General features: G+C 51.2%; 1 protein-coding gene across 3 annotated transcripts in view; it reads right to left on the reverse strand.

Annotated features, from left to right (window-relative positions):
* The window catches only part of LOC138349600 (3-galactosyl-N-acetylglucosaminide 4-alpha-L-fucosyltransferase FUT3-like), a 232,537-nt gene that overhangs the window by 98,827 nt on the left and 105,750 nt on the right, over positions 1-27,960 (reverse strand). For all 3 annotated transcript variants that reach the window (XM_069326916.1, XM_069326915.1, XM_069326914.1), the window contains exons 3-4: positions 26,196-26,425; positions 25,758-25,851 (exon numbers count right to left, since the gene is read on the reverse strand). In XM_069326916.1, the coding sequence (XP_069183017.1) occupies positions 25,758-25,851; positions 26,196-26,425 (324 nt within the window). The remainder of the gene's footprint in view (positions 1-25,757; positions 25,852-26,195; positions 26,426-27,960) is intronic.

The raw sequence follows: 27,960 nt of genomic DNA on the forward strand, positions 1-27,960 counted from the left end.
ACAAACTTACAGGTCTCACACACATTTACAGGTCTCACACACAATTACAAGTCTCTTCCAAACACACTTACAGGTCTCCCCAAACACACTTACAGGTCTATCCCAAACACACTTACAGGTCTTTCACACACACACTTACAGGTCTCTCCCCAACACTCTTACAGGTCTCCCCCCACACAAACTCACAGGTCTTCCCCTCACACACTTACAGGTCTCCCCCACACACACTTGCAGGTCTACCCCAAACACACTTACAGGCCTACCCCACACACTTACAGATCTCTCCCACACACTTACACGTCTCTTTCACACACACTTACAGGTCTCCCCCACACACTTACAGGTCTCCCCCACACACTTACAGGTCTCCCCCCACACACATACTTAAAGGTCTCTCCCATACACACTTACAGGTCCCGCACACACACTTACAGGTCTCACACACACACACCTACATATCTCTTCCACACACACTTATAGGTCCCCAACACACACTTACAGGTCCCCCGCAAACACTTACAGGTCTTTCCCACACACACTTAAAGGTCTCCCCCAAATACACTTACAGGTCACCCCACACACAATTACATATCTCATACACACACTTACAGGTCTCTCCCACACATACTTATAAGACTCCCACACACACTTACAGGTATCCCCCCACACACTTACAGGTCACCCCCTCACACACTTACAGGTCACCACCACACACACTTGCAGGTCTTTCCCACACACACTTAGAGGTCTCACCCACATAAACACACTTACGTGGGTTTCCAACACATTTGCAGGTCTCCCCCAAACACTTACAGGTCTCCCACACACACACTTGCAGGTCTCTCCCACACACACTTACAGGTCTCCCACACACACTTACAGGTCTCTCCATACACACTTACAGGTCTCCCACAAACACTTACAGGTCTCTCCAACATACACTTACAGGTCTCCCACACACACTTACAGGTCTCTCCCCCACACACACTTATAGGTCTCCCACAAACACTTACAGGTCTCCCCCTCACACTAACAGGTCTCCAACACACATATACAGGTCTCCCCCTCACACACTTACAGGTCTCCCACACACACTTACAGGTCTCCCACACACTTACAAGTCTCTCCCCCACACACTTACAGGTCTCACACACACTTACAAGTCTCTTCCAAGCACACTTACAGGTCTTCCAAAATACACTTACAGGTCAATCCCAAACACACTTACAGGTCTCTCCCACACACACTTACAGGTCTTCCCCTCACATACCTACAGGTCTCACCCACAAATTTCTAAAGGTTTCTCCCACAAACACCTAGAGTTCTCTCCCACACACACTTTCAGTTCTCCCCCCACACACTTACAGGTCACCCGCACACACCTTTAGGTCTCCTTCACACACTTACAGATCTCCCACACACAGTTACAGGTCTTTCACACACACTTACAGGTCTCCCCACACCCTTACAGGTCTCCCACACACCCTTACAGGTCTCTCCCACACACACTTTCAGTTCTCCCACCACACACTTACACGTCTCCCCTCACACACACTTACAGGTCTTCCACATACACACTTACAGGTCTTCCAAACATACTTACATGTCTCCCCCATACACTTACAGGTCTCCCCCACTTACTTACAGGTCTCCCCCACACACACTTACTGGTGTCTCTCACACATACTTACAGGTCTCCCATACACACTTACCGGTCTCCCACACACACTTATAGATCTCTCCCACACACACTTACAGGTCTCCCCCACACACACTTACAGGTCTCCCCCACACACACACTTACAGGTCTCCCCTACACACACTTTTAGGTCTCCTCTCACACACTTGCAGGTCTCCCACACACACTTATAGGTCTCTCTCACACATACTTACAGGTCTCCCACACACACTTACAGGTCTCCCACACACACTTACAGGTCTCCCCCACCCACACTTATAGGTCTCTCCCCCCACACACTTACAGATCTCCCACACACACTTAAAGGTCTCCCACACACACTTACAGGTCTCCCTAAAGCACACACTTGCAGGTTTCCCACACATACACTTCCAGGTCTCTCCCACACACACTTACAGGTCTCCCACACACACACACTTACAGGTCTCCCACAAACACTTACAGGTCTCCCCCAAACACAGACTTGCAGGTCTCCCACACACACACTTACAGGTCTCCCCCCCACACACTTACAGGTCTCCTCCCACACACACTTAAAGGTCTCCTCCATACACATTAACAGGTCCCCCACACACACTTACAGGCCTCTCCCACACACACCTACAGATCTCTTCCACACACACTTACAGGTCACACACACACACTTACAGCTCCCCCTTCAAACACTTACAGGTCTCTCCCACACTCACTGACAGATCTCCCCCAAACACACGTACAGCTCTCCCCCAACACACTTACAGGTCTCCCACACACACACAGGTCTCTCCCACACACTTACAGACCTGCCCAACACACACACTTACAGTTCTCACACACACTTACAGGTCTCTCTCACACACACTTACAGGTCTCCCATACACACTTTCAGGTCTCACACACACTTACAGGTCTCTGCAAACACATTTACAGGTCTCTACCAAACACACTTACAGGTCTCTCCCCCACACACTTACAGGTCTCCCCCACACACACTTACAGGTCTCCCCCACACACACACTTACAGGTTTCTCCCACACACACTTACAGGTCTCCCCCAAACACACTTACAGTTCTCCCCACACACACTTACAGGTCTCTCCCACACACACTTACAGACCTCCCCCACACACTTACATGTCTCCCCCAAACACACTTACAGGTCTCATCCACACAATTGCAGATCTCCCCAACACACACTTACAGGTCTAAACCACACGCGCTTACAGGTCTCCCCCCCCACACACTTACAGGTCTCTCCCCCACACACTTACAGGTCTCCCCCATGCACTTACAGGTCTCCCCCCACACACTTACAGGTCTCTCCCACACACACTTTCAGGTCTCCCCCTCACACTAACAGGTCTCCGCCAAACACACTTACAGGTCTCTCTCATACACACTTGCAGGTCCACCTCACACACTTACAGGTCTCTCTAACCTACACTTACAGGTCTCTCTAACACACACTTACAGGTCCCCCCCACACACTTACAGGTCTTTCCCACACACACTTTCAGTTTCCCACCCCCACACTTACAGGTCTCCCACACACACTTACAGGTCTCCCACACACACTTACAGATCTCCAACACACGCTTAGTGGTTTCCCACACACACTTTCAGTTCTCCCACCACACACTTACAGGTCTCCCCTCACACACACTTACAGGTCTTCCTCACATCCTTACATGTCTCTCCCATACACTTACAGGTCTCCCCCACACACACTTACTGGTGTCTCTCACACATACTTACAGGTCTCCCACACACACTTACGGGTCTCCCACACACACTTATAGATTTCTCCCACACACACTTACAGGTCTCCCTCACACACACTTACAGGTCTCCTCCACACACACACTTACAGGTCTCCCACACACACACTTATAGGTCTCCTCTCACACACTTACAGGTCTCCCACACACACTTATAGGTCTCTCCCATACATACTTACAGGTCTCCCACACACACTTACAGGTCTCCCACACACTTATAGGTCTTCCCTCCACACACTTACAGGTCTCCCCACACACTTACAGGTCTCTCCCCCCACACACTAACAGGTCTTCAACACACACTTACAGGTCTTCCCTCCACACACTTACAGGTCTCCCCACACACTTACAGGTCTCCCCCACACACACTTACAGGTCTCTTCCACACACACTTACAGGTATACCACACACACTTACAGGTCACCCCAACACACACTTACAGGTCTCCCCCCCACACACGTACAGGTCTCTCCCACACACACTCTCAGGTCTCCCACACACACTTATAGGTCTCTCCCACACATACTTACAGGTCTCCCACACACACTTACAGGTCTCCCACACACACCTTCAAGTTTCCCCAACGCACACTTACAGGTCTCCCCCACCCACACTTATAGGTCTCTCCCCCCACACACTTAGAGGTCTCCAACACACACTTACAGGTTTTCCACACACACTTACAGGTCTTCCCTCCACACACTTACAGGTCTCCCCACACACTTACAGGTGTCCCCCACACACACTTACAGGTCTCTCCCACACACACTTACAGGTATACCACACACACTTACAGGTCCCCCTGACACACACTTACAGGTCTCTCCCACACACACTTACAGGTCTCCCACACACACTTACAGGTATCCCCCACACACACTTACAGGTCTCCCACACTCACTTATAGGTATCCCCCACACACACTCACATGTCTCCCACACACACTTACAGGGCTCCCACACACATGTACAGGTCTCCCACGCTTACTTACATGTCTCCCCGCCACACACTTACAGGTCTCCCCACACACACACTTACAGGTCTTTAACACACACAGGTCTTCAACACACACCTACAGGTCTCCCACACACACTTACAGGTCTCCCACATACACTTACCGGTCTACCACACTCACTTATAGATCTCTCCCACACACACTTACAGGTCTCCCCCACACACACTTACAGGTCTCCCCAACACACACACTTACAGGTCTCCCTCACACACACTTATAGGTCTCATCTCACACACTTACAGGTCTCCCACACACACTTATAGGTCTCCCACACACACACTAACAGGTCTCCCACACACACTTACAGGTCTCCCTAACACTCATTTACAGATCCCCCAAACACACTTACAGGTCTCCCCCAAACACACACTTACAGGTTTCCCACACACATTTACAGGTCTCCCACACACACTTACAGGTCTCTCCCACACACACTTACAGGTCTCCCACACACACTTACAGGTCTCTCCGACACACACTTATAGGTCTCTCCGACACACACTTACAGGTCTCCCACACACACATTTACAGGTCTCCCCCACACAATTACAGGTCTCCCACACACACTTACAGGTATCCACCAAACACTCACTTACAGGTCTCCCCCACACACTTACAGGTCTCCCCCACACACACTTACAGGTCCTCCCACATACACATACAGGTCTCCCTAACACTCACACTTACAGGTCTCTCCCACACACATTTCAGGTCTTCCCCACACACACTTTCAGGTCTCTCCCACACACACTTACAGGTCACTCCCACACACACACTTTCAGTTTCCCACCCCCACACTTACAGGTCTCCCACACACACTTACAGGTCTCCCACACACACTTACAGATCTCCAACACACGCTTAGTGGTCTCCCACACACACTTTCAGTTCTCCCACCACACACTTACAGGTCTCCCCTCACACACACTTACAGGTCTTCCTCACATCCTTACATGTCTCCCCCATACACTTACAAGTCTCCCCCAAACACACTTACTGGTGTCTCTCACACATACTTACAGGTCTCCCACACACACTTACGGGTCTCCCACACACACTTATAGATCTCTCCCACACACACTTACAGGTCTCCCTCACACACACTTACAGGTCTCCTCCATACACACACTTACAGGTCTCCCCCACACACACTTATATGTCTCCTCTCATACACTTACAGGTCTCCCACACACACTTATAGGTCTCTCCCATACATACTTACAGGTCTCCCACACACACTTACAGGTCTCCCACACACTTATAGGTCTTCCCTCCACACACTTACAGGTCTCCCCACACACTTACAGGTCTCTCCCCCACACACTTACAGGTCTTCAACACACACTTACAGGTCTCCCACACACACTTACAGGTCTTCCCTCCACACACTTACAGGTCTCCCCACACACTTACAGGTCTCCCCCACACACACTTACAGGTCTTCCCTCCACACACTTACAGGTCTCCCCACACACTTACAGGTCTCTCCCACACACACTTACAGGTATACCACACACACTTACAGGTCACCCCGACACACACTTACAGGTCTCCCGCCCACACACGTACAGGTCTCCCCCACACACACTCTCAGGTCTCCCACACACACTTACAGGTATCCCCCACACACACTTACAGGTCTCCCCCCCACACACTCACAGGTCTCCCACACCCACTTACAAGGCTCCCACGCACACTTACATGTCTCCCCCCCCACACGCTTACAGGTCTCCCCACACACACACTTACAGGTCTTTAACACACACTTACAGGTCGTCAACACACACTTACAGGTCTCCCACACACACTTACAGGTCTTCCCTCCACACACTTACAGGTCTCCCCACACACTTACAGGTCTCCCCCACACACACTTACAGGTCTCCCCAACACACACTTACAGGTCTCCCACACACACTTACAGGTATCCCCCACACACACTTACAGGTCTCCCCCACATACACTCACAGGTCTCCCACACACACTTACAGGTCTCTCCGACACACACTTACAGGTCTCCCACACACACACTTACAGGTCTCCCCCACACACTTACAGGTCTCCCACACACACTTACAGGTCCCACCAAACACTCACTTGCAAGTCTCCCCCACACACTTACAAGTCTCCCCTACTCACTTACAGGTCTCCCCCACACACACACACTTACAGGTCCCCCCACATACACATACAGGTCTCCCTAACACACACACTTACAGGTCTCTCCCACACACACTTTCAGGTCTTCCCCACACACACTTTCAGGTCTCTCTCACACACACTTACAGGCCACTCTCACACACACTTTCAGTTTCCCCCCCCCACACTTACAGGTCTTCCACACACACTTACAGGTCTCCCCCACACATTTACAGGTCTCTCATACACACTTACAGATCTCTCCCACACACAATTTAGATCTCCCCAACACACACCTACAGGTCTCCCCCACACAAACTTTCAGGTCTCTCCCACATACACTTACAGGTATCCCCAACACACACTTTCAGGTCTCCCCCACACACACTTACAGGTCTCCCCCACACACATCTACAGGTCTCACCAACAAATTTCTACAGGTTTCTCCAACAAACACCTACAGTTCTCTCCCACACACACTTTCAGTTCTCCCCCCACACACTTACAGGTCTCCCGCACACACTTATAGGTCTCCCACACACTTACAGGTCTCCCACACACCCTTATAGGTCTCTCCCACACACACGTTCAGTTCGCCCACCACACACTTACAGGTCTCCCCTCACACACACTTACAGGTCTTCCTCATATCCTTACATGTCTCCCCCACACACAGTTACTGGTGTCTCTCACACATACTTACAGGTCTCCCACACACACTTACAGGTCTCCTACACATACTTATAGGTCTTCCCTCCACACACTTACAGGTCTCCCGACACACTTACAGGTCTCTCCCCCCACACACTTACAGGTCTTCCCTCCACACACTTACAGGTCTCCCCACACACTTACAGGTCTTACCCACACACACTTACAGGTCTCTCTCACACACACTTACAGGTATACCACACACACTTACAGGTCACCCCGACACACACTTACAGGTCTCCCCCACACACACTTACAGGTCTCCCCCACACACACTCTCAGGTCTCCCACACACACTTACAGGTATCCCCCACACACACTTATAGGTCTCCCCCACAAACACTCACAGGTCTCCCACACACACTTACAGGGCTCCCACGCACACTTACATGTCTCCCCCCCCACACACTTACAGGTCACCCCACACACACACTTACAGGTCTTTAACACACACTTACAGGTCGTCAACACACACTTACAGGTCTCCTACACACACTTACAGGTCTTCCCTCCACACACTTACAGGTCTCCCCACACACTTACAGGTCTCCCCCAAACACACTTTCAGGTCTCCCCCACACACACTTACAGGTCTCCCACACACACTTTCAGGTATCCCCCACACACACTTACAGGGCTCCCACACACACTTACAGGGCTCCTACACACATTTACAGGTCTCCCACGCACACTGACATGTCTCCCCGCCACACACTTACAGGTCTCCCCACACACACACTTACAGGTCTTTAACACACACAGGTCTTCAACACACACCTACAGGTCTCCCACACACACTTACAGGTCTCCCACACACACTTACCGGTCTCCCACACTCACTTATAGATCTTTCCCACACACACTTACAGGTCTCCCCCACACACACTTACAGTTCTCCCCAAAACACACACTTACAGGTCTCCCTCACACACACTTATAGGTCTCATCTCACACACTTACAGGTCTCCCACACACACTTATAGGTCTCCCACACACACACTAACAGGTCTCCCACACACACTTACATGTCTCCCTAACACTCATTTACAGATCCCCCAAACACACTTACAGGTCTCCCCCAAACACACACTTACAGGTTTCCCACACACATTTACAGGTCTCCCACACAAACTTACAGGTCTCTCCGACACACACTTATAGGTCTCTCCGACACACACTTTCAGGTCTCCCACACACACATTTACAGGTCTCCCCCACACACTTACAGGTCTCCCACAGACACTTACAGGTCTCCACCAAACACTCACTTACAGGTCTCCCCCACACACTTACAGGTCTCCCCCACACACACTTACAGGTCCCCCCACATACACATACAGGTCTCCCTAACACTCACACTTACAGGTCTCTCCCACACACATTTCAGGTCTTCCCCACACACACTTTCAGGTCTCTCCCACACACACTTACAGGTCACTCCCACACACACTTTCAGTTTCCCACCCCCACACTTACAGGTCTCCCACACACACTTACAGGTCTCCCACACACACTTACAGATCTCCTACACACGCTTAGTGGTCTCCCACACACACTTACAGGTCTTCCACACACACTTACAGGTCTCCCCCCACACTTTTACAGGTCTCTCCCACACACTTATAGATCTCTCCCACACATTTACAGATCTCCCCAACACACACCTACAGGTTTCCCCCACACACACTTTCAGGTCTCTCCCACATACACTTACAGGTATCCCCAACACACACTTTCAGGTCTCTCCCACATACACTTACAGGTATCCCCAACACACACTTTCAGGTCTCTCCCCCAAACACTTACAGGTCTCCCACACACACACTTGCAGGTCTCTCCCACACACACTTACAGGTCTCCCACACACACTTACAGGTCTCTCCATACACACTTACAGGTCTCCCACAAACACTTACAGGTCTCTCCAACATACACTTACAGGTCTCCCACACACACTTACAGGTCTCTCCCCCACACACACTTATAGGTCTCCCACAAACACTTACAGGTCTCCCCCTCACACTAACAGGTCTCCAACACACATATACAGGTCTCCCCCTCACACACTTACAGGTCTCCCACACACACTTACAGGTCTCCCACACACTTACAAGTCTCTCCCCCACACACTTACAGGTCTCACACACACTTACAAGTCTCTTCCAAGCACACTTACAGGTCTTCCAAAATACACTTACAGGTCAATCCCAAACACACTTACAGGTCTCTCCCACACACACTTACAGGTCTTCCCCTCACATACCTACAGGTCTCACCCACAAATTTCTAAAGGTTTCTCCCACAAACACCTAGAGTTCTCTCCCACACACACTTTCAGTTCTCCCCCCACACACTTACAGGTCACCCGCACACACCTTTAGGTCTCCTTCACACACTTACAGATCTCCCACACACAGTTACAGGTCTTTCACACACACTTACAGGTCTCCCCACACCCTTACAGGTCTCCCACACACCCTTACAGGTCTCTCCCACACACACTTTCAGTTCTCCCACCACACACTTACACGTCTCCCCTCACACACACTTACAGGTCTTCCACATACACACTTACAGGTCTTCCAAACATACTTACATGTCTCCCCCATACACTTACAGGTCTCCCCCACTTACTTACAGGTCTCCCCCACACACACTTACTGGTGTCTCTCACACATACTTACAGGTCTCCCATACACACTTACCGGTCTCCCACACACACTTATAGATCTCTCCCACACACACTTACAGGTCTCCCCCACACACACTTACAGGTCTCCCCCACACACACACTTACAGGTCTCCCCTACACACACTTTTAGGTCTCCTCTCACACACTTGCAGGTCTCCCACACACACTTATAGGTCTCTCTCACACATACTTACAGGTCTCCCACACACACTTACAGGTCTCCCACACACACTTACAGGTCTCCCCCACCCACACTTATAGGTCTCTCCCCCCACACACTTACAGATCTCCCACACACACTTAAAGGTCTCCCACACACACTTACAGGTCTCCCTAAAGCACACACTTGCAGGTTTCCCACACATACACTTCCAGGTCTCTCCCACACACACTTACAGGTCTCCCACACACACACACTTACAGGTCTCCCACAAACACTTACAGGTCTCCCCCAAACACAGACTTGCAGGTCTCCCACACACACACTTACAGGTCTCCCCCCCCACACACTTACAGGTCTCCTCCCACACACACTTAAAGGTCTCCTCCATACACATTAACAGGTCCCCCACACACACTTACAGGCCTCTCCCACACACACCTACAGATCTCTTCCACACACACTTACAGGTCACACACACACACTTACAGCTCCCCCTTCAAACACTTACAGGTCTCTCCCACACTCACTGACAGATCTCCCCCAAACACACGTACAGCTCTCCCCCAACACACTTACAGGTCTCCCACACACACACAGGTCTCTCCCACACACTTACAGACCTGCCCAACACACACACTTACAGTTCTCACACACACTTACAGGTCTCTCTCACACACACTTACAGGTCTCCCATACACACTTTCAGGTCTCACACACACTTACAGGTCTCTGCAAACACATTTACAGGTCTCTACCAAACACACTTACAGGTCTCTCCCCCACACACTTACAGGTCTCCCCCACACACACTTACAGGTCTCCCCCACACACACACTTACAGGTTTCTCCCACACACACTTACAGGTCTCCCCCAAACACACTTACAGTTCTCCCCACACACACTTACAGGTCTCTCCCACACACACTTACAGACCTCCCCCACACACTTACATGTCTCCCCCAAACACACTTACAGGTCTCATCCACACAATTGCAGATCTCCCCAACACACACTTACAGGTCTAAACCACACGCGCTTACAGGTCTCCCCCCCCACACACTTACAGGTCTCTCCCCCACACACTTACAGGTCTCCCCCATGCACTTACAGGTCTCCCCCCACACACTTACAGGTCTCTCCCACACACACTTTCAGGTCTCCCCCTCACACTAACAGGTCTCCGCCAAACACACTTACAGGTCTCTCTCATACACACTTGCAGGTCCACCTCACACACTTACAGGTCTCTCTAACCTACACTTACAGGTCTCTCTAACACACACTTACAGGTCCCCCCCACACACTTACAGGTCTTTCCCACACACACTTTCAGTTTCCCACCCCCACACTTACAGGTCTCCCACACACACTTACAGGTCTCCCACACACACTTACAGATCTCCAACACACGCTTAGTGGTCTCCCACACACACTTTCAGTTCTCCCACCACACACTTACAGGTCTCCCCTCACACACACTTACAGGTCTTCCTCACATCCTTACATGTCTCTCCCATACACTTACAGGTCTCCCCCACACACACTTACTGGTGTCTCTCACACATACTTACAGGTCTCCCACACACACTTACGGGTCTCCCACACACACTTATAGATTTCTCCCACACACACTTACAGGTCTCCCTCACACACACTTACAGGTCTCCTCCACACACACACTTACAGGTCTCCCACACACACACTTATAGGTCTCCTCTCACACACTTACAGGTCTCCCACACACACTTATAGGTCTCTCCCATACATACTTACAGGTCTCCCACACACACTTACAGGTCTCCCACACACTTATAGGTCTTCCCTCCACACACTTACAGGTCTCCCCACACACTTACAGGTCTCTCCCCCCACACACTAACAGGTCTTCAACACACACTTACAGGTCTTCCCTCCACACACTTACAGGTCTCCCCACACACTTACAGGTCTCCCCCACACACACTTACAGGTCTCTTCCACACACACTTACAGGTATACCACACACACTTACAGGTCACCCCAACACACACTTACAGGTCTCCCCCCCACACACGTACAGGTCTCTCCCACACACACTCTCAGGTCTCCCACACACACTTATAGGTCTCTCCCACACATACTTACAGGTCTCCCACACACACTTACAGGTCTCCCACACACACCTTCAAGTTTCCCCAACGCACACTTACAGGTCTCCCCCACCCACACTTATAGGTCTCTCCCCCCACACACTTAGAGGTCTCCAACACACACTTACAGGTTTTCCACACACACTTACAGGTCTTCCCTCCACACACTTACAGGTCTCCCCACACACTTACAGGTGTCCCCCACACACACTTACAGGTCTCTCCCACACACACTTACAGGTATACCACACACACTTACAGGTCCCCCTGACACACACTTACAGGTCTCTCCCACACACACTTACAGGTCTCCCACACACACTTACAGGTATCCCCCACACACACTTACAGGTCTCCCACACTCACTTATAGGTATCCCCCACACACACTCACATGTCTCCCACACACACTTACAGGGCTCCCACACACATGTACAGGTCTCCCACGCTTACTTACATGTCTCCCCGCCACACACTTACAGGTCTCCCCACACACACACTTACAGGTCTTTAACACACACAGGTCTTCAACACACACCTACAGGTCTCCCACACACACTTACAGGTCTCCCACATACACTTACCGGTCTACCACACTCACTTATAGATCTCTCCCACACACACTTACAGGTCTCCCCCACACACACTTACAGGTCTCCCCAACACACACACTTACAGGTCTCCCTCACACACACTTATAGGTCTCATCTCACACACTTACAGGTCTCCCACACACACTTATAGGTCTCCCACACACACACTAACAGGTCTCCCACACACACTTACAGGTCTCCCTAACACTCATTTACAGATCCCCCAAACACACTTACAGGTCTCCCCCAAACACACACTTACAGGTTTCCCACACACATTTACAGGTCTCCCACACACACTTACAGGTCTCTCCCACACACACTTACAGGTCTCCCACACACACTTACAGGTCTCTCCGACACACACTTATAGGTCTCTCCGACACACACTTACAGGTCTCCCACACACACATTTACAGGTCTCCCCCACACAATTACAGGTCTCCCACACACACTTACAGGTATCCACCAAACACTCACTTACAGGTCTCCCCCACACACTTACAGGTCTCCCCCACACACACTTACAGGTCCTCCCACATACACATACAGGTCTCCCTAACACTCACACTTACAGGTCTCTCCCACACACATTTCAGGTCTTCCCCACACACACTTTCAGGTCTCTCCCACACACACTTACAGGTCACTCCCACACACACACTTTCAGTTTCCCACCCCCACACTTACAGGTCTCCCACACACACTTACAGGTCTCCCACACACACTTACAGATCTCCAACACACGCTTAGTGGTCTCCCACACACACTTTCAGTTCTCCCACCACACACTTACAGGTCTCCCCTCACACACACTTACAGGTCTTCCTCACATCCTTACATGTCTCCCCCATACACTTACAAGTCTCCCCCAAACACACTTACTGGTGTCTCTCACACATACTTACAGGTCTCCCACACACACTTACGGGTCTCCCACACACACTTATAGATCTCTCCCACACACACTTACAGGTCTCCCTCACACACACTTACAGGTCTCCTCCATACACACACTTACAGGTCTCCCCCACACACACTTATATGTCTCCTCTCATACACTTACAGGTCTCCCACACACACTTATAGGTCTCTCCCATACATACTTACAGGTCTCCCACACACACTTACAGGTCTCCCACACACTTATAGGTCTTCCCTCCACACACTTACAGGTCTCCCCACACACTTACAGGTCTCTCCCCCACACACTTACAGGTCTTCAACACACACTTACAGGTCTCCCACACACACTTACAGGTCTTCCCTCCACACACTTACAGGTCTCCCCACACACTTACAGGTCTCCCCCACACACACTTACAGGTCTTCCCTCCACACACTTACAGGTCTCCCCACACACTTACAGGTCTCTCCCACACACACTTACAGGTATACCACACACACTTACAGGTCACCCCGACACACACTTACAGGTCTCCCGCCCACACACGTACAGGTCTCCCCCACACACACTCTCAGGTCTCCCACACACACTTACAGGTATCCCCCACACACACTTACAGGTCTCCCCCCCACACACTCACAGGTCTCCCACACCCACTTACAAGGCTCCCACGCACACTTACATGTCTCCCCCCCCACACGCTTACAGGTCTCCCCACACACACACTTACAGGTCTTTAACACACACTTACAGGTCGTCAACACACACTTACAGGTCTCCCACACACACTTACAGGTCTTCCCTCCACACACTTACAGGTCTCCCCACACACTTACAGGTCTCCCCCACACACACTTACAGGTCTCCCCAACACACACTTACAGGTCTCCCACACACACTTACAGGTATCCCCCACACACACTTACAGGTCTCCCCCACATACACTCACAGGTCTCCCACACACACTTACAGGTCTCTCCGACACACACTTACAGGTCTCCCACACACACACTTACAGGTCTCCCCCACACACTTACAGGTCTCCCACACACACTTACAGGTCCCACCAAACACTCACTTGCAAGTCTCCCCCACACACTTACAAGTCTCCCCTACTCACTTACAGGTCTCCCCCACACACACACACTTACAGGTCCCCCCACATACACATACAGGTCTCCCTAACACACACACTTACAGGTCTCTCCCACACACACTTTCAGGTCTTCCCCACACACACTTTCAGGTCTCTCTCACACACACTTACAGGCCACTCTCACACACACTTTCAGTTTCCCCCCCCCCACACTTACAGGTCTTCCACACACACTTACAGGTCTCCCCCACACATTTACAGGTCTCTCATACACACTTACAGATCTCTCCCACACACAATTTAGATCTCCCCAACACACACCTACAGGTCTCCCCCACACAAACTTTCAGGTCTCTCCCACATACACTTACAGGTATCCCCAACACACACTTTCAGGTCTCCCCCACACACACTTACAGGTCTCCCCCACACACATCTACAGGTCTCACCAACAAATTTCTACAGGTTTCTCCAACAAACACCTACAGTTCTCTCCCACACACACTTTCAGTTCTCCCCCCACACACTTACAGGTCTCCCGCACACACTTATAGGTCTCCCACACACTTACAGGTCTCCCACACACCCTTATAGGTCTCTCCCACACACACGTTCAGTTCGCCCACCACACACTTACAGGTCTCCCCTCACACACACTTACAGGTCTTCCTCATATCCTTACATGTCTCCCCCACACACAGTTACTGGTGTCTCTCACACATACTTACAGGTCTCCCACACACACTTACAGGTCTCCTACACATACTTATAGGTCTTCCCTCCACACACTTACAGGTCTCCCGACACACTTACAGGTCTCTCCCCCCACACACTTACAGGTCTTCCCTCCACACACTTACAGGTCTCCCCACACACTTACAGGTCTTACCCACACACACTTACAGGTCTCTCTCACACACACTTACAGGTATACCACACACACTTACAGGTCACCCCGACACACACTTACAGGTCTCCCCCACACACACTTACAGGTCTCCCCCACACACACTCTCAGGTCTCCCACACACACTTACAGGTATCCCCCACACACACTTATAGGTCTCCCCCACAAACACTCACAGGTCTCCCACACACACTTACAGGGCTCCCACGCACACTTACATGTCTCCCCCCCCACACACTTACAGGTCACCCCACACACACACTTACAGGTCTTTAACACACACTTACAGGTCGTCAACACACACTTACAGGTCTCCTACACACACTTACAGGTCTTCCCTCCACACACTTACAGGTCTCCCCACACACTTACAGGTCTCCCCCAAACACACTTTCAGGTCTCCCCCACACACACTTACAGGTCTCCCACACACACTTTCAGGTATCCCCCACACACACTTACAGGGCTCCCACACACACTTACAGGGCTCCTACACACATTTACAGGTCTCCCACGCACACTGACATGTCTCCCCGCCACACACTTACAGGTCTCCCCACACACACACTTACAGGTCTTTAACACACACAGGTCTTCAACACACACCTACAGGTCTCCCACACACACTTACAGGTCTCCCACACACACTTACCGGTCTCCCACACTCACTTATAGATCTTTCCCACACACACTTACAGGTCTCCCCCACACACACTTACAGTTCTCCCCAAAACACACACTTACAGGTCTCCCTCACACACACTTATAGGTCTCATCTCACACACTTACAGGTCTCCCACACACACTTATAGGTCTCCCACACACACACTAACAGGTCTCCCACACACACTTACATGTCTCCCTAACACTCATTTACAGATCCCCCAAACACACTTACAGGTCTCCCCCAAACACACACTTACAGGTTTCCCACACACATTTACAGGTCTCCCACACAAACTTACAGGTCTCTCCGACACACACTTATAGGTCTCTCCGACACACACTTTCAGGTCTCCCACACACACATTTACAGGTCTCCCCCACACACTTACAGGTCTCCCACAGACACTTACAGGTCTCCACCAAACACTCACTTACAGGTCTCCCCCACACACTTACAGGTCTCCCCCACACACACTTACAGGTCCCCCCACATACACATACAGGTCTCCCTAACACTCACACTTACAGGTCTCTCCCACACACATTTCAGGTCTTCCCCACACACACTTTCAGGTCTCTCCCACACACACTTACAGGTCACTCCCACACACACTTTCAGTTTCCCACCCCCACACTTACAGGTCTCCCACACACACTTACAGGTCTCCCACACACACTTACAGATCTCCTACACACGCTTAGTGGTCTCCCACACACACTTACAGGTCTTCCACACACACTTACAGGTCTCCCCCCACACTTTTACAGGTCTCTCCCACACACTTATAGATCTCTCCCACACATTTACAGATCTCCCCAACACACACCTACAGGTTTCCCCCACACACACTTTCAGGTCTCTCCCACATACACTTACAGGTATCCCCAACACACACTTTCAGGTCTCTCCCACATACACTTACAGGTATCCCCAACACACACTTTCAGGTCTCCCCCACACATACTTACAGGTCTCCCCCACACACACCTACAGGTCTTACCCACAAATTTCTACAGGTTTCTCCCACAAACACCTACAGTTCTCTCCCACACACACTTTCAGTTCTCCCCCACACACTTACAGGTCTCCTGCACACACTTATAGGTCTCCCACACACACTTACAGATCTCCCACAAACAGTTACAGGTCCTTCACACACACTTACAGGTCTCCCCACACCCTTACAGGTCTCCCACACACCCTTACAAGTCTCTCCCACACACACTTTCAGTTCTCCCACCACACACTTACAGGTCTCCCCTCACACACACACACACAGGTCTTCCACATACACACTTACAGGTCTTCCACATATACTTACATGTCTCCCCCATACACTTACAGGTCTCCCACACACACTTACTGGTCTCCCACACACTCTTATAGATCTCTCCCACACACACTTACAGGTCTCCCCCACACACACTTACAGGTCTCCCCCACACGCACACTTACAGGTCTCCCCCACACACACTTAGAGGTCTCCTCTCACACACTTACAGGTCTCCCACACACACTTATAGGTCTCCCACACACACTAACAGGTCTCCCACACACACTTACACGTCTCCCTTACACACACACTTACAGGTTCCCCAAACACACTTACAAGTCTCCCCCAAACACACACTTACAGGTTTCAAACACACACTTACAGGTCTCCCACACACACTTACAGGTCTCTCCGACACACACTTACAGGTCTCCCACACACACACACTTACAGGTCTCACCCACACACTTACAGGTCTCCCACACACACTTACAGGTATCCCCCACACACACTTACAGGTATCCCCCACAAACACTCACAGGTCTCCCACACACACTTACAGGGCTCCCACGCACACTTACATGTCTCCCCCCCACACACTTACAGGTCTCCCCCACACACTTACAGGTCTCCCCCACACACACACACACACTTACAGGTCCCCCCACATACACATACAGGTCTCCCTAACACACACACTTATAGGTCTCTCCCACACACACTTTCAGGTCTTCCCCACACACACTTTCAGGTCTCTCTCACACTCACTTACAGGTCACTCCCACACACACTTTCAGTTTCCCCCCCCCACACTTACAGGTCTTCCACACACACTTACAGGTCTCCCCCACACATTTACAAGTCTCTCACACACACTTTCAGATCTCTCCCAAGCACAATTTAGATCTCCCCAACACACACCTACAGGTCTCCCCCGCACACACTTTCAGGTCTCTCCCACATACACTTACTGGTATCCCCAACACACACTTTCAGGTCTCCCCCACAGACACATACAGGTCTCCCCCACACACATCTACAGGTCTCACCAACAAATTTCTACAGGTTTCTCCCACAAACACCTACAGTTCTCTCCCACACACACTTTCAGTTCTCCCCCCCACACACTTACAGGTCTCCCGCACACACTTATAGGTCTCCCACACACTTACAGGTCTCCCACACACCCTTATAGGTCTCTCCCACACACACTTTTAGTTCTCCCACCACACACTTACAGGTCTCCCCTCACACACACTTACAGGTCTTCCTCACATCCTTACATGTCTCCCCCATACACTTACAGGTCTCCCCCACACACACTTACTGGTGTCTCTCACACATACTTACAGGTCTCCCACACACACCTACGGGTCTCCCACACACACTTATAGATCTCTCCCACACACACTTACAGGTCTCCCTCACACACACTTACAGGTCTCCTCCACACACACACTTACAGGTCTCCCCCACACACACTTATAGGTCTCCTCTCACACACTTACAGGTCTCCCACACACACTTACAGGTCTTCCCTCCACACACTTACAGGTCTCCCCACACACTTACAGGTCTCCCCCACACACACTTACAGGTCTCTCCCACACATACTTACAGGTCTCCCACACACACTTACAGGTCTCCCACACACACTTATAGGTCTTCCCTCCACACACTTACAGGTCTCCCCACACACTTACAGGTCTCTCCCCCCACACACTTACAGGTCTTCAACACACACTTACGGGTCTCCCACACACACTTACAGGTCTTCCCTCCACACACTTACAGGTCTCCCCACACACTTACAGGTCTCCCCAACACACACTTACAGGTCTCTCCCACACACACTTACAGGTATACCACACACACTTACAGGTAACCACGACACACACTTACAGGTCTCCCCCACACACACTTACAGGTCTCCCCCACACACACTCTCAGGTCTCCCACACACACTTACAGGTATCCCCCACACACACTTACAGGTCTCCCCCACACACACTCACAGGTCTCCCACACACACTTACAGGGCTCCCACGCACACTTACATGTCTCCCCCCCACACACTTACAGGTCTCCCCACACACACACTTACAGGTCTTTAACACACACTTACAGGTCGTCAACACACACTTACAGGTCTCCCACACACACTTACAGGTCTTCCCTCCACACACTTACAGGTCTCCCCACACACTTACAGGTCTCCCCCACACACACTTACAGGTCTCCCCCACACACACTTACAGGTCTCCCACACACACTTACAGGTATCCCCCACACACACTTACAGGTTTCCCCCACATACACTCACAGGTCTCCCACACACACTTACAGGTCTCTCCGACACACACTTACAGGTCTCCCACACACACACACTTACAGGTCTCCCCCACACACTTACAGGTCTCCCACACACACTTACAGGTCTCCACCAAACACTCACTTACAAGTCTACCCCACACACTTACAGGTCTCCCCCACACACTTACAGGTCTCCCCCACACACACACACTTACAGGTCCCCCCACATACACATACAGGTCTCCCTAACACACACACTTACAGGTCTCTCCCACACACACTTTCAGGTCTTCCCCACACACACTTTCAGGTCTCTCTCACACACACACTTACAGGTCACTCCCACACACACTTACAGGTATCCCCCACACACACTTACAGGTTTCCCCCACATACACTCACAGGTCTCCCACACACACTTACAGGTCTCTCCGACACACACTTACAGGTCTCCCACACACACACACTTACAGGTCTCCCCCACACACTTACAGGTCTCCCACACACACTTACAGGTCTCCACCAAACACTCACTTACAAGTCTACCCCACACACTTACAGGTCTCCCCCACACACTTACAGGTCTCCCCCACACACACACACTTACAGGTCCCCCCACATACACATACAGGTCTCCCTAACACACACACTTACAGGTCTCTCCCACACACACTTTCAGGTCTTCCCCACACACACTTTCAGGTCTCTCTCACACACACACTTACAGGTCACTCCCACACACACTTTCAGTTTCCCCCCCCCCACACTTACAGGTCTTCCACACACACTTACAGGTCTCCCCCACACATTTACAGGTCTCTCACACACACTTACAGATCTCTCCCACACACAATTTAGATCTCCCCAACACACACCTACAGGTCTCCCCCACACACACTTTCAGGTCTCTCCCACTTACACTTACAGGTATCCCAACACACACTTTCAGGTCTCCCCCACACACACATACAGGTCTCCCCCACACACACATACAGGTCTCCCCCACACACATCTACAGGTTTCACCGACAAATTTCTACAGGTTTCTCCCACAAACACCTACAGTTCTCTCCCACACACACTTTCAGTTCTCCCCCCCCACACACTTACAGGTCTCCCGCACACACTTATAGGTCTCCCACACACTTACAGGTCTCCCACACACCCTTATAGGTCTCTCCCACACACACTTTCAGTTCTCCCACCACACACTTACAGGTCTCCCCTCACACACACTTACAGGTCTTCCTCACATCCTTACATGTCTCCCCCATACACTTACAGGTCTCCCCCACACACACTTACTGGTGTCTCTCACACATACTTACAGGTCTCCCACACACACTTACGGGTCTCCCACACACACTTATAGATCTCTCCCACACACGTACAGGTCTCCCTCACACACACTTACAGGTCTCCTCCACACACACACTTACAGGTCTCCCCCCTACACACTTATAGGTCTCCTCTCACACACTTACAGGTCTCCCTCCACACACTTACAAGTCTCCCCACACACTTACAGGTCTTCAACACACACTTACAGGTCTCCCACACACACGTACAGGTCTTCCCTCCACACACTTACAGGTCTCTCCACACACTTACAGGTCTCCCCCACACACACTTACAGGTCTCTCCCACACACACTTACAGCTATACCACACACACTTACAGGTCACCCCGACACACACTTACAGGTCACCCCCACACACACTTACAGGTCTCCCCCACACACACTCTCAGGTCTCCCACACACACTTACAGGTATCCCCCACACACACTTATAGGTCTCCCCCACACACACTCACAGGTCTCCCGCACACACTTACAGGGCTCCCACGCACACTTACATGTCTCCCTCCCACACACTTACAGGTCTCCCTACACACACACTTACAGGTCTTTAACACACACTTACAGGTCGTCAACACACACTTACAGGTCTTTAACACACACTTACAGGTCGTCAACACACACTTACAGGTCTCCCACACACACTTACAGGTCTTCCCTCCACACACTTACAGGTCTCCCCACACACTTACAGGTCTCCCCCACACACACTTACAGGTCTCCCCCACACACACTTACAGGTCTCCCACACACACTTACAGGGCTCCCACACACATTTACAGGTCTCCCGCACACACTTACAGGTTTCCCTCACACACTTACAGGTCTCCCCACACACACACTTACAGGTCTCCCCCCTACACATTTATAGGTCTCCTCTCACACACTTACAGGTCTCCCACACACACTTATAGGTCTCTCCCACACATACTTAGAGGTCTCCCACACACACTTACAGGTCTCCCACACACACATATAGGTCTTCCCTCCACACACTTACAAGTCTCCCCACACACTTACAGGTCTTCAACACACACTTACAGGTCTCCCACACACACGTACAGGTCTTCCCTCCACACACTTACAGGTCTCTCCACACACTTACAGGTCTCCCCCACACACACTTACAGGTCTCTCCCACACACACTTACAGGTATACCACACACACTTACAGGTCACCCCGACACACACTTACAGGTCACCCCCACACACACTTACAGGTCTCCCCCACACACACTCTCAGGTCTCCCACACACACTTACAGGTATCCCCCACACACACTTATAGGTCTCCCCCACACACACTCACAGGTCTCCCGCACACACTTACAGGGCTCCCACGCACACTTACATGTCTCCCTCCCACACACTTACAGGTCTCCCTACACACACACTTACAGGTCTTTAACACACACTTACAGGTCGTCAACACACACTTACAGGTCTTTAACACACACTTACAGGTCGTCAACACACACTTACAGGTCTCCCACACACACTTACAGGTCTTCCCTCCACACACTTACAGGTCTCCCCACACACTTACAGGTCTCCCCCACACACACTTACAGGTCTCCCCCACACACACTTACAGGTCTCCCACACACACTTACAGGGCTCCCACACACATTTACAGGTCTCCCGCACACACTTACAGGTTTCCCTCACACACTTACAGGTTTCCCCACACACACACTTACAGTTCTTCAACACACACTTACAGGTCTTCAACACACACTTACAGGTCTCTCCCACACACACTTTCAGTTCTCTCCCCACACACTTACAGGTCTCCCACACATGCTTACAGGTCTCCCTCACACACTTACAGGTCTCCTACACACACTGACAGGTCTCCCACACACACTTACAGGTCTTCCCTCTATACACTTACAGATCTCCCGCACACACACTTACAGGTCTCTCACACACACACTTACTGGTCTCCACACACACACTTACTGGTCTCCCACACACACTTACAGGTCTCCCACACACACACTTACAGGTCTCCCCCACACACATCTACAGGTCTCCCTTACATATACCTCTCTCCAACACACACAGTGTCTGTCTTCTCCAACACCTCCCCACCTCCTGTTCCAACCCAAGAAAACCAGCCTCCCAACACACCACCCAAGGCGTTTCTCGACGTACATATCCTCCCTATCATCATCCCACTCACACCCCACAGCATCACAATGTCCTAGCACCCGATCTTCCCCAACACAGTCCCTCCACACACTGCTTAACACCTTCCCACTCTCGCCACATCACTGTAACCATTGTATTTATACACCTTGGTCTTCACTGTAAATATCTTCACATGCTCTCCCTTTGTGTCCACTCAGACCTGCCTTGTCTCCCACACTTGCGCTCTCTCAGTCGTCCCACACAGTCACCCACTCCCAGTCTCCCGCCTGCACATCCCTCTCCCTCCCACACATCCCGCCCATCTCACTCCCACACATCCTGCCTATCTCACTCCCACATATCCTGCCCATCTCCCTCGCACACATCCTGCCCATCTCCCTCCCACACATCCCGCCCATCTCCTTCCCACACATCCTGCCCATCTACCTCCCACACATCCTGCCCATCTCCCTCCCACACATCCTGCCCATCTCCCTCCCACACATCCCGCCCATCTCCCTCCCACACATCCTGCCCATCTCCCTCCCACACATCCTGCCCATCTACCTCCCACACATCCTGCCCATCTCACTCCCACACATCCTGCCCATCTCCCTCCCACACATCCTGCCCATCTACCTCCCACACATCCTGCCCATCTCACTCCCACACATCCTGCCCATCTACCTCCCATACATCCCGCCCATCTCCCTCCCACACATCCCGCCCATCTCCCTCCCACACATCCTGTCCATCTACCTCCGACACATCCTGCCCATCTCACTCCCACATATCCTGCCCATCTCACTCCCACACATCCTGCCCATCTCCCTCCCACACATCCTGCCCATCTACCTCCCACACATCCTGCCCATCTCCCTCCCACACATTCTGCCCATCTACCTCCCACACATCCTGCCCCTCTCCCTCACACACATCCTGCCCATCTCCCTCCCCTCACATCCTGCCAATCTCCCTCCCACATATCCTGCACATCTGCCTCCCACACATCTCCCTCCCTTCACGTCCTGCCCATCTACCTCCGACACAACCTGCCCATCTCACTCCCACATATCCTGCCCATCTCCCTCCCACACATCCTGCCCATCTCCCTCCCACACATCCTGCCCATCTACCTCCCACACATCCTGCCCATCTCCCTCCCACACATTCTGCCCATCTACCTCCCACACATCCTGCCCCTCTCCCTCACACACATCCTGCCCATCTCCCTCCCCTCACATCCTGCCAATCTCCCTCCCACATATCCTGCACATCTGCCTCCCACACATCTCCCTCCCTTCACGTCCTGCCCATCTACCTCCGACACAACCTGCCCATCTCACTCCCACATATCCTGCCCATCTCCCTCCCACACATCCTGCCCATCTCCCTCCCACATATCCTGCCAATCTTCCTCTCCTCACATCCTGCACATCTACCTCCCACACATCCTGCCAATCTTCCTCTCCTCACATCCTGCACATCTACCTCCCACACATCCTGCCAATCTTCCTCCCACATATCATTCGCATCTGCCAACAATGTAATTCTCACCGTTTGCTGCTTTGAACATGGTAATCCTTTTAAGCCATGTCGTGAATCTTTTATTAATATACACTTTTTGAGGGAGAGAGTTATCAGGAGAACGTGCCAAGCTGTTACGACTATAAAGTACTTGGGAGATTAAGGATTTGTGATGGGACGGGAGCTGAATATAAAAGAGATTTGCTGTTATCACAGCAAATATGTAATGTTATAATAATTGGGAGGTAAGTTGATGCCTATCTATCCAACTCTTTAACAACAGGGATCATATTCGCCACTCTCCAGAGCCTTGGGTTAGATGGTCAGTTTGAGTGGTTTGAGGAACCACTGAACCACTAACTCTCCATTGAGGAACCACTGACCCGCTACTTCGCTCTACATTTTATATTTAGTTACTAACTTCTTTTTTTAGTAACTATTAATTTTCTGGTTGTTTTCAATACATCGATACTTTTAATCAAGTGTCTGTGTATTGATGTGTTCTTCTATAGTAAAGGCTGACATTAAATACTCGCTTAGAATATTACCCATTTCATCTTTCTTATATGTTAGCTGGTTTGAAACTTCAGGAAGAACACTCACTTCACAACTCTGCTCGCTTCTTCGGTTTAACATCATCTATACAGTCAGCAAATTAAAAATAAGCCAGGATAAGCACCTTTGAGACGGCACTGGGTAAGACCCTTCAGAAGCCGCCCTGAAGGCGTTCAACTCCCGGGCGAAGAATTCGTCTTTAAAGCCACCAACCACATCTGCAAATCAACAAAATAATCACAGAATGACAATCTGCTGCAGAAGAGACTCTAGCATAGATAAATAACTGAAAACTATTCTGATTATAAATTAAGTTGCACAAAAGGTGAACAAACGTGATGGCTCACCATTCTGTTCATTAAGTAGCATCCAAGATCTCATCCTGGTCTCATCTCAAGATAAACCATCTCATTGTATACTGACTTTTTCCCAAGTGTGAAGATAAATGTAAACATCCTGTGAGTTATCGACAAGTATGTTGTAACATAATGAGACAACCATGATCCTCCTTACTGTAAACCTGAGTGGTTTACAGTCAGAAGGTACAGATCAGGATCCACACCTGAGTAGTCTTCTATCAGAAGATCTGGATCTACACCTGGTAGTAAATGCGGATTAACATGTGATAGTTGGTCCAGGTCGAGGTCCGAGAGCAGCTGATGATCGAAGTCTAACAAGAGGTTAGGATTCCCAGCTAGGAGAAGGTCTTCATCTGCCGTAGAGCCTTCACTAGCCAGAAGCGGCGTCCTCGCCTCCCAGCACCACTCCACCATCACACACACGGAGAACACACTGAAACAAATATATACCAGTCCAGTAACATAATGGTGTCGTAAAACATACTTATCAAGGAGCTTCGAAAGTTTACTGTCGGTCACGAAGCTCTTTGAGTCGAAGCTGACAATGGCGTATAATTACACACATTTTATTAAAGTTATGTGGGAGTGAAACTTCTATAGTTGCTGACCCTATTCCTGCTACATATGCCTCCTGTTACGAACCCGGATCCAGCGTCCGAGCCCGGAGTAGTGACGACCGCGCCATCTGTGGGTCAGCTCCCGAAACCCCCTCCAAACGGACGACGACACCTGGTGAGGACGGCGTGTACTGGCCTCGAGGGCCAGTTTCCAGTCCTGTTCAGCGCTCAACACAACCGCTGCTGACCTCTGGTGAGGTGGTGCTCAGACACCAGCGCCATCTATGGAGTGGATAGGTGGGCGTTTGTGTCTGAGCCTGTAAGTGAGGTGCCTTAGTGTGTCCCAGTTATTGATGACGTGTCTGCTTACAGAGTCGACCTGGGACTGCTGTGATGGAAGTTGAGTCAGTCTACCCAAGGCAGCCGTCTCCATACCTTGTGCTTTGCTGCAGCAGCTGTGAAGTCGTCCCCCGGAAGAACACTGTGGTGTGTTACCCTGCCACTGGAGTGGCAGTAGAAGGATTACCCGGGACCGACTGTTGGAGACGATCATCCACTGGGGTATTGAGGACAGGAGAGTGATTTGTGGTGTCACACGAGGCTCCTGTCTAGGGCGTTCCCCTTATATCGTTCGTGGAGTGGCCTGACCAGCCTTGCTGATCCGGAACCTGCCAGCAGACCAGCTGGACGTGTGGTTGACGGCCTCCACGGCGGTGCCCCCAGTGGACCTGTGTTTTGGCTGACCTGTGGCCAGGGTTGGCTCAACTTCTCAGAGGATTCGTTGTGAGGCCACGAAAGCACCGAGGACTCAGCACCGAGAGAGTTGAATCAGAGTCTTCAGGAGAAGACGATTGTGCGATCCTTCAGTACGAAGATGATTCCCTTGTATAGTGTTAATACCCCTCCCCCGTGTAATCTTTTTATATATTATTTATTGGTGGTGGGCAATATATTATATTAAGTTTTTGCCTTTATTTCCCTTCCCCTTTGAGTTTCTTGCGTCACGGATCACATCCCTTGAAAGCCACTACTGGCTTGGGGTCGGATACAACTTCCTCTAACAACATCAGAGTAAGAACCCCGTTGCGTCCCGAGAGGGCCGTAACACCTCCGGAGCCACATGTGACTACACAACCCCGGGTGGCTGCCCGCCCCAAGCTGCCTCCGGAGCCACATGTGACTACACATCCCCGGGTGGCTGCCCGCCCCAAGCTGCCTCCGGAGCCACATGTGACTACACAACCCCGGGTGGCTGCCCGCCCCAAGCTGCCTCCGGAGCCACATGTGACTACACAACCCCGGGTGGCTGCCCGCCCCAAGCTGCCTCCGGAGCCACATGTGACTACACAACCCCGGGTGGCTGCCCGCCCCAAGCTGCCTCCGGAGCCACATGTGACTACACAACCCCGGG

This window comes from Procambarus clarkii, chromosome 19, assembly GCF_040958095.1.
Source record: "Procambarus clarkii isolate CNS0578487 chromosome 19, FALCON_Pclarkii_2.0, whole genome shotgun sequence".
Taxonomy (NCBI): Eukaryota; Metazoa; Arthropoda; class Malacostraca; order Decapoda; family Cambaridae; genus Procambarus; species Procambarus clarkii.